Source organism: Pongo pygmaeus, chromosome 15 (assembly GCF_028885625.2).
Source record: "Pongo pygmaeus isolate AG05252 chromosome 15, NHGRI_mPonPyg2-v2.0_pri, whole genome shotgun sequence".
NCBI lineage: Eukaryota > Metazoa > Chordata > Mammalia > Primates > Hominidae > Pongo > Pongo pygmaeus.
In genome coordinates this window covers 49,224,837-49,240,020 of record NC_072388.2, presented here as the reverse complement: position 1 = coordinate 49,240,020, position 15,184 = coordinate 49,224,837, and the positions used below count along the sequence as shown (strand labels likewise).

The 15,184-nt window shown below is 42.2% G+C and overlaps 1 protein-coding gene and 1 long non-coding RNA gene across 6 annotated transcripts in view; one reads left to right on the top strand and one right to left on the bottom strand.

The window, feature by feature from the left end:
• The window catches only part of ATL1 (atlastin GTPase 1), a 102,060-nt gene that overhangs the window by 72,317 nt on the left and 14,559 nt on the right, over positions 1-15,184 (bottom strand). For 3 of the 5 annotated variants that reach the window (XM_054447629.2, XM_054447627.2, XM_054447628.2), the window contains exon 2: positions 2,010-2,182. In XM_054447629.2, the coding sequence (XP_054303604.1) occupies positions 2,010-2,043 (34 nt within the window). In that variant the 5' untranslated portion in view covers positions 2,044-2,182. Of the gene's footprint in view, positions 1-2,009; positions 3,022-15,184 lie in introns of those variants that run through there. The other 2 variants (XM_063651204.1, XM_063651205.1) reach the window with 1 other exon arrangement.
• On the top strand, positions 1,177-4,242 carry LOC129012202 (uncharacterized). Its single transcript, XR_008493581.2, has 3 exons — positions 1,177-1,271; positions 3,006-3,113; positions 3,951-4,242. It is a non-coding gene; the product is annotated as an uncharacterized LOC129012202 (long non-coding RNA).

The window sequence follows — 15,184 nt, the reverse complement described above, 5'->3', positions numbered from 1 at the left end:
ACTTTGGGAGGCCGAGGCGGGTGGATCATGAGGTCAGGAAATCGAAACCATCCTGGCTAACATCGTGAAACTCTGTCTCTACTAAAAATACAAAAAATTAGCCGGGCATGGTGGCAGGCGCCTGTAGTCCCAGCTGCTCGGGAGGTCGAGGCAGGAGAATGGCGTGAACCCAGGAGGCGGAGCTTGCAGTGAGCCGAGGTGGCACCACTGCACTCCAGCCTAGGCGACAGAGCGAGACTCCATCTCAAATAATAAAAAAAAAAAGTTTATAATCAAAGGAAATTCTGCGCAATAATGATCCAAAGCTTCATGAAGGAGAAAAATTTTAATCCTCAGAATACATTTTCACATGCCTCTGTTAACAGGGTGGAGACAACAATTCATGGAGACTGAGACCAAAAGTGACTTGAATATACGCACCCTAATTGTGTGTGTTCAATAAATTCCTATTCTAGAGGCCAAGAGAACGGGTGGAAAGGGGATACACTGCAAATGCTTACTTAAATTTCAGAAGAAGGAAATAAAACTTATTGCAATAGTCAGGTCTGTTAAAACTGAAGTTTCATGATCTCAGAAAATGGAACCACTTTCTCTTAAACTCAGCTAAGTCATGACAGATCTCCCCGCTCCAACTCTCCATGCCTACCACAAACCTTGGATAATCTCCCAAATGTAAACCTTGCCTACCGTATCCTGTGACCATTAGAACAATCAGAGGCAAGGAGATACACGGTCTTTTGATTAAAGTAAACTGAAATAACCAATTAAAATTTACATTTGTGCCTCTCGCTCAAATAAACAGTTATAGAAGAGCTGTCACTGAGATGTGGAACAGAATCAAGCAGCTCTGAACTTTTCAAATAATAACAATTGTTATTTCCAAATAACAATTTCTAAATAACAAGCTGATGAACAAAATATTTCTTTACCCACCAAGCCACAGTAGCCTGAGACACTCTCTGGTTCAGATAATAAAATAAATGCCTTAGAGGGCTTTCGTTCCTAAGATGCTGGTGAGTTTAGCACTGTGACTGCAAGAAATCAGGAACCCACGACAAAAAGACGCCCAGCCTGCCCACACTAACCGTCCAGAACTAGGTCTGGAGCAGCAAAGCGGGCGGGGCCGCGATTTCTCCCGCATCGCTGCGCCCGTTCTTCTCCGCCTGCGTGAGCACCGCCCACCCACTCGCGGTGTGAACATACTGGGTCTCGCCTCTCCTTTCCCCTCCCCTCGGCCTGGTGCTGAATCATGAGCCCAATGTCTCCAAAAGGTAAAATCAAAGAACAAAGCCACCCTTGGGGCTGGTCTGAATGGGGTACCACGTCGGGGTGGGGCAGAAGGCTGGAAATCACAACTTTGCTCCCCTTCTTCCCCAATTCCTCCACCCAACCCCCAAATGAAGAGGAGTACTGCAGTGCTCAGGAATTCCCAAGAGGGTGGCCCTTCTCCCCGTTGCTCGGTCTGCTACGGTCCGTCCGGGACCCGGCGCGCTCCGCCTCATTGTTCCAGCGCGCCGCCCGCCGCCCGCCGCCGGGAGCCCGCGCCCTGCAGGGCCAGCGAGTTGGCGGCTCCCGGGGAGGGGGGTTGGGGCTTGGCCTGCTCTAGATCCCCGACCCCTCGCCCCTCTGGGGCCGAGTAACAACAGCCCCCTGCCCACCCCCATAGCCTTCCTCCCAACCGATCGCTAAGGCGGAACCCACAAGTCCCCGGAGGCGCCTGGTGGGTGCTGTCCAAATGCTGGGAGGAGGCGGGAGGGGGGTGGGGAAGAAGGAGCTGGAGGCCCGGCCTGCGCGAAGCTGCAGCCCTCGCCCCGACAGCGCGATTCGGTGACGCGGGTACCGCTCGGCCATGGTTCCTCCGCCCAAACAGGGAGCAGCTCGGCTACGGCCCGTCTCCCAGCCGTGGACGCAGGCACCGAGCAGCCCTTGGCCCTCCCTATCTCCAGAAGCAGAAAGCGGAGGGCCAAAAGACCCCGTGCAGGCTGCAGAAGTTCTCATTTGCTACTCACCCCAACTGTTTCTGTCCCTGCGGTTCTTGGCCATGGTGGTCCAGGAGCTGGTGGCGGTGAGGCGCTGTCACTGCGCTCGCTGCCTTCTCCGGGGCCGCAGGTTGCTGGCGGTGGGAGGCTCCGTGCCCGCGCTGGGCGCAGTTCGCTCAGACTCTGAGGATGTTGCTGTGGCGCTGGTGGGAAGGAGTGGGGAGGAAAAGGGAGGAGAAAGCAGATGAACCAAGCTCAGCATCACAAGCCCGAGTTCACACAAATACCAGCGTCACACCCTCCCTACCTCAGCCCACCCCCAGAGCGTGAAGACAGTGATAGACCACGTACTGCAACATTTTCAACGGAAAACATACACAAATAAACAGCACCCCCCTCGCACACATTCTCAAAGAATTTAACAGCGTTATCAGAAATACACAAACCGATATACTGCATGATTCTGGATGTTCAAATACCTGTTTCAAGCACGGTTGGTTATACATTAGTACAAACAAGCTGGCAACATTTATATAGCCAAAGTAGCTAAAATAATGTGCATTTATTACACCCAATTTTTTTCCATTTTAAAAGCAAGGTCATGTTAGTAAAGAGGGTATCATGCATTTTTGTATATGTATACTGAGTGGCTTGTCTTAAAATTAGAATAGCAAAATTTATATCAAGAAGATCAAGATAAATGAAAGCTGTAGATTCATTATAATCTGTAACTCAATATCCACTGGGTAAAATTTCCCACTAGATTTGCAAAGATAAGGTCCAGACTTGTAGTCCAATAGCAATTATTTGAGCTGAAATCATACTACATAGTCCGAGTGGGCCCTGGAAGCCATAAAGGTTGCAGACAATTTTGAAAGGAAAAGAAAAAAAATAAAAATATTTTCAATCTTTCCCTTTTCACTGCTTCTTTCTCTCTGCTACAAACTTAGTTGTTTTCAGTAATCTGGAAACACTGTCCCTTTATACTACCTCAACCTCAAGATACCATCATGCCGTCCCTTACAGTTTCCTCCTGCCATTTGGTTGTTATCCACACTCTCTACTGATCGGTTCTTAGGAGATCACTGCCAGCCTCTTAATTACCAGATCCATGATCTCTGCTAATTCCTCATGGTAGGCAACTCCTCACGCTACACTCTCTCAATGTAATTTACTATGATGGCTTCAGACAGGACCTCCATGCTGATGATTCCCAAATCTATACTTCCAGTCTTCTGCCCTCTAGAAGAGAGGACATTAGACCAGAGGTGTGTTTATAACTGCCTAAGGTTATCCTCACGTTGTTTTCCTACTGACATTTGAACATCAACATATCTGAAAACAAATTCCCCCACCACCGCCAAATCTTATGCATTATATTTCAGTTACTGGTTCTAGTGACTGCAGAGCTGTGAACACTGTAACCAAGTTGACAACATGGTTTTAAAGAGGTCTGTGCTCAACAGAGTTGAAATGACATTAATGAAACAACATAGGAAGACAGACATTATCTCATCCTTGTACCTGTAAACCAAGTTCATAGAACAAAAGAGAAGTGTGGCCTGCTTTTCTTCTTATATTCCTTTACTATCATTCTCAGCTTACATTCCAGTCTGAAAATCCCTTTCATATGAATCCCATTTTTAAGAGTACAATAGATTACACACAAAAAAGGAAAAATTTATATAATTCAACACCTATGCCTAATTGAAAAAGAAATTAATTTTTTAAAAATCTGTTGTGTTTATAATTAGTAAGTAATCTGCAGGTGAATACTTTGAGACTGTGTGAATCACAAAAAAATGCTTAAATAAATAGCTCTCTGTATATGACTTTTTGTACTATTGGCCAATAACTTTTCATCCACTGATTTTAGCATCCATTGATCCTTGCCTGAAACAATTTCATATTAGTGATTTTTAAATGGAGACTTTAAAATAATTGTCTTTTGTTTGTTTGTTTGTTTTCCAGACACAGTCTCCCTCTGTCGCCCAGGCTGGAGTGCAGTGGCGTGATCTCAGGTCACTACAACCTCCACCTCCCAGGTTCAAGCGATTCTCATGCCTCAGCCTCTCAAATAGCTGGGATTACTGGCAGTCACCAGCACGCCTGGCGGTTTTTGTATGTAGAAACGGGGTGTCTCCACGTTGCCCAGGCTGGTCTCAAACTCATGAGCTCAAGTGATCTGCCCACCTCAGCCTCTTGATGTCATGTCTTTTAAATTAAGTAGCTGGCATTCCCTCTCCCACTTTTCTATGTTGAGTCCCACTATAAATTAATGGAAGCTTTTAAAAAAAATTGTGTTATGCATCACCATTCTTTTTAATGCCTAAATTGCCCTAATTTGGCCGAGGGTCAGCTCGTGTGTCCTTTTAACATTGTCCCTTTTTGTCTTTGAGCAGTTCCCTGTATTCTGGTACAAGAAAATGTTTCAGGTTCCTTTGTATTTTCCCTGTCTTAGAACTAGAATAGCCATTTCTCCAAGATGCTCTGGCTCCTTTTAATGAGAAAAGGTGTTTAGAAACCAAGACGTGGGTGTTAGTTGTGCTCATTGCTGGGTGAAGATCACTGTTTCTAGACCCTTTCAGTGGACATTGCTAGAACCCATTTTTTTAATCATAAGTTTAATCTACTCTGAAGAAATACCTTCAATAGTATGAAAATATAAACATACATGGTTATGTATTACATTACTTTTTGTTATTGTAAAATGCTGGAAACAATCTGAATGCCCACATATAGATGAGTGGTTGAATACATTGTAATACATATATGCAATAAAATGTTATGTAGGTGTGAAAAAGAATACAGAAGATCTTTATAAGCTAATACAGAGTGATTTCCAGAATACAATGTTAAATGAGGAGGAAAAAGTGCAAATAGTATACCATTCCTGGAAAAAGAAAAGGATATGAAAAAAGTATCCATTCATCTGTAAAAAATAAATACAGCAAGAATAAACCAGAAACCAATGAGATTGGTCACCTACGGGAGATGGGTGGGAATAGGGTAGAAATAATGGAAGAATGGGAAGAGGGTAGTAGGGATTAAGGGGACTGATATTTCTCTAAGTGTAATGCTTTTATATAACTCTGAGTCTTAGAACAGTAATGTTTCACATTCTCCAGAATAAGTTTTAAAATGCTTACTATGATGACTATAATCAAAAAGATAATAAAAAGTGTTGGTGAGGATGTGGAGAAATTGCCACCCTCATAAACTGCTGATGGAAATATAAAATGGTGCAGCTACTTTGGGAAAAAGTCTAGCAGTTCCTCAAAAAGTTAAACATAGAATTGCCATATACATTAGCAGTCCTAGATATATACCCTAAAGAAATTACAATACATGTCGACAAAAAAACTTGTACAGGAATATCCATAACAGCATTATTCATAATAGCCAAAAGGTGGAAACAATCCCAGTGCCAAATAACTAGTGAATGGATAAACAAAATGTAGTATATCCATATAATAGAACATTATTTGGTCACAAAAAGTTATTGAGTACCGATATATGCTACAACATGGAGGGACCTTGAAAACGTTATAGTAAATGAAAGTAGCCAGCCACAAAGACCACATATTATATGATTCCACTTATATGAAATGTATAGAATAGGGAAATCTAAAGAGGCAGAAAGTAGATTAATTGTTGCTTAGGGATGGAGGAAAGGAGTGGGGGGTTGGGGAGAAATTGGAGAGTGACTGCTAATGAGTATGAGGTTTCTTTTGGGGGCAATGAAAATGTTTTAGAATTCATCATGAAATCAACTTTGCACAACTCTTAGGTAAACTAAAGCCACTGGATTAGGCTGGGTGCAGTGGCTCATGCCTGTAATCCCAGCACTTTGGGAAGTTGAGGTGGGAGGATCACTTGAGGCCAGGAGTTCGAGACCAGCCTGTACAACATAGAAAGACCCCCATCTCTATAAAAAAAATAGAAAAACTAGCCGGGTGCAGTGATGTGCACCTGTAGTCCCAGCTACTCAAGAGGCTGAGATGGGAGGATCCCTTGAGCCCAGGAGTTCAAGGATTCAGGCCACTGCACTTCAGCCTGGATGACAGAGCAAGACCCTGTCTCAAAAAATGAAACAAAACAAAAAACTCCACTGAATTGTACAATCTAAGTTGGTGAATTGTATGGTATGTGAATTATGTTTTTAAAATACAAATGTTTTTAAAAAGTCAAAGGTCAAGTTCATTTTAAATCAGAATAAAAGAAGAAAAGGTATTACTCCATTTGAACTTTAGTACTTTAAATCCTCTCTTCCTGACTCTTCTGGGATGTTACTCCACAAACTATTCTCTTCCCCCGTGTCCTCAATTATTTTTTCTTCCATTGGTTCTTTCACCATGCTCATTTTCCTCCATCATAAGTAAAGGGCTCCCTCAATCAGAAGTTTCTCAATAGTTGATGGTTCAATTTGCTCCTTCCCTCTATAAATAGCAATCTTAGAATAGTATTTGTCAATTAGAATGCTTTTGGCGGTAACTCAAAATGGCTTAACCAAAAAATGACATTTACTTTCATACAACAATTTGTTTAAAGATAGACTGGTTCTATGGTGGTCAATTCATCAGCTCAGTGGTATCATGGACTATATTAGTTAGGATATAGCTTTGGCTACTATAAAAATTACAATGGCTGAAATAAGACAAATATTTATTTTGGTCTTATGAAATAATCTGAGCATAAGCCATCCTGGGATAATACTGTGGCTTCAAAATATGAAGGAACTGGCTGGCCACGGTGGCTCACGCCTGTAATCTCAGCACTTTGAGAGGCCAAGGCGGGCAGATTGCCTGAGCTCAGGAGTGTGAGACCAGCCTGGGCAACACTGTGAAACCCCGTCTCTACTAAAAAATACAAAAAATTAGCCGGGCTGGGTGGCATGCACCTGTAGTCCCAGCTACTCAGGAGGCTGAGGCAGGAGAATTGCTTGAACCTGGGAGGCAGAGGTTGCAGTGAGCCAAGATCACACCACTGCACTCCAGCCTGGGTGACAGAGCGAGACTGTTTCAAAAACAAACAAACAAACAAAACAAAACAAAAATGAAAGAACTAAAGTTCTTCATGCCTTCTTCCATCTTTCACTTGGGGCTTCCATCATACGTTCCATGATGGCTGCTCTAGTGTGGGCATTCACATTTTCATTCTAGCCATACAGAAGGGTAAAAGGGAAGAAGTGAATATATCCATTCTCTCTTAGGGTACAACCCAGAAGGTGCACACATCATCTCCACTCAAATACCATTGACCTACCATGTCCCACCTCATTGATAAATATACCGTATATGCAACAAAAATTTTGGGGTCTAATACTAAACAAAGAAGGGAAATAGACTTTGGAAAATAACCACAAGACTTTGCCAAAAAGACAAAGGTGCACTCTACCATCTTCAATGTGTTGGTGTTATGAGAAAAATCCAGGATTGTACAGAAAAATGTTCTCCCAAGCTGGGAGGGAACCAAGAGACCAAAGAATGACTCAGACAAGTCCAGCCCGGTGAGTGGATGAGTTTGTGAGGACTTATACAGGACACTTCTGGGCAGCAGCAGGACAGCTCTAGAGATCCATGCCACCTCCCATCTCTAAACTGCTTTTAAACAAATTTTCTGTAACTTCTTTGCCTACTGCGTTTGAGCAATGAGATTGTTTTCCTTGGTAAGTTCTCAGATACCATCTGAGATGTTTAGGTTCTCAGGGACACCTGCTTCTCCAGTGGGCATCATGGTCTTGGCTCACTGCCCAGCCTTCCCCATTCAAGCAGTGGATGTACACCTTAAATAACCTAGTGGGGACACATCACACTACAATCCACCCCATTCCCCAGCTCTTATATTCTTCCCACCAATCTTTCATGAAAGTCCTTGAGTGGGGTATGAGGGGAAGAACTATACAGACCTATAATGTATAGCCATGACTTGTGCGTACAAGCCACATCTACAGTATACAAAACATCATAAAAACCTGAAGCTAACTACAATTATGATGCCTGTTAGCAAAACGTAACTCCAATGAGTAGGTAAGGTGTGTAACCAATTTGAGAATGAGTCAAAGAAGCTTAATCGGGTTATATAATGGATTTGAGTTGACAAATGATTTAAAACTTTTGTGACACTGTTCTCTTCATCAGGCATATAGGCACAACAGGTAGTGCCTATAAGGGTACATATTGGTTTTTGTGGATTAAAAAAAAACTTTTTAAAAATTTCAATAGTTTTTGGGGAACAGATGGTATTTTGTTACATTAATAAGTTCTTTAGTGGTGATTTCTGAGATTCTGCTGCACCTGTCACTGGAGCAGAGTACACTGTACCAAATATGTAGTCTTTCATTGCTCACCCTCCCGACCCTTTGCCCGGAGTCCCCAAAGTCCATTATATCATTCTTATGCCTTTGCATCCTCATAGCTTAACTCTCACTTTTAAGTGAGAACATACAATATTTGGTTTTCCATTCCTGAGTTACTTCACTTAGAATAATGGCCTCCAACTCCATCCAAGTTGCTGCAAAGGCCATTATTTCGTTCTGTTTTACGGCTGAGTAATATTCCATGGTGTATATATACCACATTTCCTTTATCCACTCATTGGTTGACGGGCATTTAGCTTGGTTCCATATCTTTGTAATTGTGAATTGTGCTGCTATAAACATGCATGTGCATTCATCTTTTTCATATAATGACTTATTTTCCTTTGGGTAAACACCCAGTAGTGGGATTGCTGGGTCAAATGGTAGTTCTACTTTTAGTTCTTTAAGGGGTATCCATACTGTTTTCCGTAGTGGTTGTACTAGTTTACATTCCCACCAGCAGCATAAAAGAGCTCCCTTTTCACCACATCCATGCCAACATCTATTTTTTTTTAATTTTTAAATTATGGCCATTCTTGCAGGAATGAGGTTGTATCTCATTGTGGTTTTGATTTGCATTTCCCTTATAGTGATTTTGAGCATTTTTTCATATGTTTATTGGCTGTCTGTATATATTTTTTCAAGAATTGTCTATTCATGTCCTTGATCCACCTTTTTTTTTTTTTTGAGACAGAGTCTTGCTTTGTCACCCAGGCTGGAGTGCAGTGGCACGATCTCGGCTCACTGCATTCTCCTGCTTCAGCCTCCTGAGTAGCTGTGACCACAGGCACACGCCACCATGCATGGCTAATTTTTTGTATTTTTAGTAGAGACAGGGTTTCACCATGTTGGCCAGGCTGGTCTTGAACTCCTGACCTCAAGTAATCTACCCGCCTCAGCCTCCCAAAGTGCTGAGATTACAGGCGTGAGCCACCATGCCTGGCCCCATTTATTTATTTTTGTTTTTGTCGCATTTGCTTTCAGATTCTTAGTCATGAATTCTTTGCCTAAGCCAATGTCTACAAGAGTTTTTCTGATGTTATCTTCTAGAATCTTTATGGTTTCAGTTCTTAGGTTTAAGTCTTTGATCCATCTTGAGTTGACTTTTGTATAAGGTGAGAGATGAGGATCCAGTTTCATTCTACATGTGGCTTGCCAGTTATCCCAGCACCATTTATTGAATAGAGTATCCTTTCCCCACTTTATGTTTTTGTTTGCTTTGTCGAAGACCAGTTAGCTGTAAGTATTTGGCTTTATTTCTGGGTTCTCTATTCTGTTCCATTGGTCTACATGCCTATTTTTATAGCAGTGCCACGTTGTTTTGGTAACTATAGCCTCATAGTAAAATTTGAAGTCAGGTAATGTGATGCCTCCAGATTTGTTCTTTTTCTTATTACTGCTTTGGCTATGTGGGCTCTTTTTTGGTTCCGTACAAATTTTAGGATATTTTTCTAGTTCTGTGAAGAATGATGGTGGTATTTGGATGGGAATTGCGTTGAATCTGTAGATTGCTTTTGGCAGTACGGTCATGTTCACAATATTGATTCTACCTATTCATGAGCATGGGATGTGTTTCCATTTGTTTGTGTCATCTATGATTTCTTTCAGTGTTTTGTAATTTTCCTTGTAGAGATCTCTCACCTCCTTGGTTAAGCATATTCCTAAGTATTTTATTTAATTAATTTTTTTTTGCAGCTGTTGTAAAAGGGATTGAGTGCTTGATTTGATTCTCAGCTTTGTCATTGTTGGTATATAGCAGTGCTACTGATTTGTGTACATTGATTTTGTATCCTGAAACCTTACTGAACTCATTTATCAGGTCTAGGAGATTTTTGGATGAGTCTTTAGGGTTTTCCAGGTACATGATCATATTATTGGCGAACAGCAACAGTTTGACTTCCTCTTTTCCAATTTGAATACCCTTTATTTCTTTCTTTTGTCTGACTGCTCTGGCTAGGATTTCCAGTACTATGTTGAGTAGAAGTGCTGAAAGTGGGTATTCTTGTCTTGTTCTAGTTCTCTGGGGGAATGCTTTCAACTTTTCCTTGTTCGTTATTATGTTGCCTGTTGGTGTGTCATAGATGGCTTTTATTACTTTGAGGTATGTCCCTTCTATGACAATTTTTTGAGGGTTTTGATCATGAAAGGATGCTAGATTTTATCAAATGCTTTTCCTGGGCCTACTGAGATTATCATATAATTTTTGTTTATGTGATGTATTACATTTATTGATTTGCCTATGTTAAACCATCCCTGAATCCCTGGTATGAAATCCACTTCATCACGTATATTATCTTTTTCATAGGCTATTAGATTCGGAAAGCTAGTATTTTGTTATGATTTTTTGCATCTATGTTCATCAGAGATAATGGTCTGTAGTTTTCTTTTTTTGTTATGGCCTTTCCTGGTTTTGGTATTAGGGTAATACTGCCTTCATAGAATGATTTAGGGAGGATTCCATCTTCCTTTATCTTTTGAAATAGTTTCAGTAGAATTGGTAACAATTCTTCTTTGAATGTCTGATATAATTCGGCTGTGACTCCATCTGATCCTGAAATATTTTTTTTTGGCAATTTTTAAATCACTGATTCAATCTCACTGCTTGTTATTGGTCTGTTCAGAGTTTCTATTTCTTCCTGATTTAATCAGGAGGGTTGTACATTTCCAGGAATTTATCCATCTCCTTTTTAGACTTTCTAGTTTGTGCACATAAAGGTGTTCATAGTAGCCTTGAATGATCTTTTGTATTTCTGTAGTATCAGTTATAACATCTTCCATTTTGTTTCTAATTGAGCTTATTTGGATCTTCTTTCTTCTTTTCTTAGTTAATCTCACTAATGGTCTATCAATTTTGTTTATCTTTTCAAAGAAACAGCTTTTTGTTTCCTCTGTCTTTTGTATTTTTTTTGTTTCAATTTCATTTAGTTTCTGCTGTGATCTTTGTTAATTTTTTTTTTCTGCTGGGTTTGGGTTTGGTCCTTTTTTCTGTAGTTCCTTGAGGTATGATATTACGTTGTCTATTTGTGCTCTTTCAGACTCTTTGATGTAAGCATTTAATGCTATGACCTTCCCTCTTAGCACCATTTTTGCTGTATCCCAGAGGTTTTGATAAGTTGTGTCACTATCATTCAGTTCAAAGACTTTGTAAATTTCCATCTTGATTTCATTGTTAACCCAAAGATTATTCAAGAGCAGATTATTTGATTTCTATGTATTTGTATAGTTTTGAGGATTCCTTTTGGAGTTATTTTCCAGTTTTATTTCACTGTGGTCTGAGAAGATACTTGATATGATTTTGATTTTCTTAAGTTTATTGAGACTTGTTTTGTGGCCTAAGGGCACATATCTTTTAGTCTCCATTGCACTGGCAATCAGGCCACCATGCAGAAACAATCCGTAGTGAGCTTGGGTTGCCTTATTGGTGCTGTTGAACCAGTCACTCCAGTTCTGTCAGGCAAAAAGCAGAATATCCCAAGGCATACCATTAGGACTTAACAAGGGGAGGTATCCACATACCCCACAATAGGACTGGTTGCTGACCGCTGCTGTAGTCACAGCCTAGTTCAGAAGACATTACCAGCTGCCATGGGTAGCAGAAACAAGGCAAACACAGATGTTCAGTAGAGACCCTCATGGGTATATCCACTCCTTGTAACATTATTACTGCTATATTTTCTCCCATTGGCCCTATTAATGAGGCTGCCTGCCACAGGCTTCAGTTCTGGCTTACAGTACCACACATGGCTTCGCTCTCTAGGAGTGGGCATAGTAGCCAATTGGTAAGCTTCCAGCCTTGCTTATGCAATCTGCACTATGACCACTGCAGCAGGTATCAGTGCTGCTGATGTTGATATCGTAAGGCTCTCAGACCTCCCTCAAAGGGTACAGCTGGGATCACCTATCCTCCGGCAGTCTTCATTCACCCTCCAGCATCATAAAACCTGAAGGTCCATGTAGCCATCGCCACTTGGCAGATCCACTGGTGTTCTTAGGGGCACAGTATGGCTTCTGCTTCAGAAGCATGGCTCAGTGTCTCAGAGGTAATGCTGAGAGTTTGCGGGGCATATTTTACAGGCCTATTCATACGGAATGATGCCAAGTGTGTTAGTGGGTAACTCATTTAAAATTTGTATGGCTTCAGGGAGATTCTTAGTCCAGGGAACTTAGCCATTCTGGGACAGTGCGTGTAATTGGATTTTTAACAGGCCATTCTTTTTTTTCTGAGTCCTGCCCCTGTTGGGTTATATGGTAGTGGAACCTCCAGTCTATGTTTTGTTCTGATGCTCAGTGTTGGATATCGTGGCCCATGAATGGGAGCTCTGATCATTATATATTCTTTGTAGCACGCCATATATGACACTAAGAGCAGTGAAGACACTTGATGGTCTCCAGCTGGGTGGCATGTTTTATTGGGAAGGCCCCAATTGTTGTGTAGTAGTAGACCCATTGTTGTGTCCACATAGGTTAAGGTATGCCTTTCCCCACCATTCCAGGGCAGAGGACCAATACAATTGACTTGTCAGTCCTGTGGAGGTTGTATGGCTTTATGTATGTGACTTGGTGCAGAGGGAACCCTTCTAGGTCTCAGCTGTGAGTAGGTCTCACAGTTCTGAACAGCTGCTAGAATATCTGCATAGAAGATGGAGATGCCTGCTGCCTTTGCTGTAGCCCACCCTGTGGCTGCTCTTATGATGTACCTATATGGTTATGTGGTGTTGGTATCCATTTGTACCATGACCACTGACTATTGGTGTTGGGTGCCTTTGCTAGACCCATCAATGTACCAGGCCCTAGTGGGTATTGGTGGGGGTCCCCTTATGTACAATGGTTGGCCTGGTAGGTGGTTCCATTGCCATCTTGGCTCCCTCCACTTGTTCAAAGTGGATGAGTCCAAGCACCTCCTGTAGAAGCTGACTTAAAGGACTAGTAGACAGGACACCTCTTTGTTGTAGACAGGCATGCCATTTCTGCAGGGTGTGTAATTGTGCCACCCCAGAGACGGGCTTGGTTAGAAAGCCTTCCACCCACCTTTTATGGGGTAGGCAGTTTTTATTGTGTGGTCTGCTTTCTGGTGGTGATGGCCTCTGCTTGTTGCAATGCCCTATACACAGCTAACAGCTGTTGCTCTAGGACTGTATAGTGGGATTCTGCCCCCTTTCATAATTGAGACCAGGCCAGGTGTGGTGGCTCACGCCTGTAATCCCAGCACTTTGGGAGGCTGAGGCAGGCAGATCACAAGGTCAGGAGATCGAGACCATCCTGGCTAACACAGTGAAACCCTGTCTCTACTAAAAATACAAAAAAATTAGCTGGGCGTGGCAGCGTGCACCTGTAGTCCCAGCTGCTGGGGAGGCTGAGGCAGGAGAATGGCATGAACCTGGGAGGTGGAGCTTGCAGTGAGCCGAGATCGCGCCACTGCACTCCAGCCTGGGTGACAGAGCAAGACTCCTTCTCAAAACAAACAAACAAAGAAACATAATTGAGACCAAAACCCTACAGTTACCATTCCCATTGGCTGCTTTTGCCACAAACCCTGAGTCATCCTTGTGGCATCTCTAGTGACTTCTAATACAAAAGGATCCTGTGGTAGTGGGACCTCTAGTGCTTGGGCTTGTTTCACCAATATTTTTGCTTTGTCAAATGGCTCTTGCTCTATGTGTGCCCAGTCCCATTTTTTACTCTTCTTTGTTTTTTACTCTTCTTTATTAGGGTGTACAATGGGCTGAGGGTTTGTGCCAAATGAGGAATGAATATCCTCCAGTAGCCCAGTAAACCTAGGAAAACCTACAGTTGCTTTACTGTCTGGGGAACAAGCTGCTGTACTATCTTATCAGTGATAGCTCCAGGTATGTTTCATGTCTTAGTTGACCAGGTAACTCCCAGGAATTTGGGCCCCTATGCTGGGCCCCTGTATCTTTTTGGGGTTGGCTTCCCATCCCCTGTTCTTTAGGCCATCCAAGGTGGTTTGTAGGGTAGTCTCCAGATCTGCAAGAGACTCTGAGGTTAGCATGATATCATTAATACAGTGAAACACAGAGACTGAGGCAGGCAAAGAGAGTCTAGATAGGTACTATGCAACTATACTGTGATAGACGGTGGGGTTGTGCAGGTATCCTTTTGGTAGTACCTGGAAAGTCCATTATTGGCCCTCCCAAGTGAAGGCAAACTGGTCTTGTAAATCTTCAGCTAAAGGAATACTGGAAAAGGCATAATCCAAGTCAATCATAGCATGGACACGTCCCAGCTTGAGGACTACTGCAGTTGAGTAATATTGGGTACAGCAGCAGATACAAGCGGCACCACCTCATTTAGCTCATGGTAGTCTACCATCATTCTCCAGGTGCCATTTGGCTTTTTTACAGGCCACACAGGGCTGTTATAGGGGTTCTGGCCTATCTGTACCTTATGTAACTTCTGGATTGTTTGGGTGATCTCAGAATCTTCCCCTGGTAGGCAGTATTATTTCATCTTCGTTGCCTGCCTGGGCTAGGGCAAGTGTACAGGCACCCATTTGGCCCATCCCCTTTTTGTTCCTTGATTTATTTTCAGACTCTGTCCTTGTTTTTATTCAGCTCACAGAGGTCCACCAATGCTTCCCCCACATAACAGATTTCATTTCCCATTAACGGGTACAGAAGTACAATCAATGCCCTCTATTATAACATTTTTTTTTCAACTGGAAATCACTCAGACAGTCACTGAGTACATAAAATAATTTTAAGATTTTAAATTACACAAGAGTTCACCTATAAGCATTTATCTCATTCACATCTATTCAATCCATTCATTTTTAGCAGTTTATCTGGATGACTCATGAGAACTGAGATATTAGACAAATCTAATCACT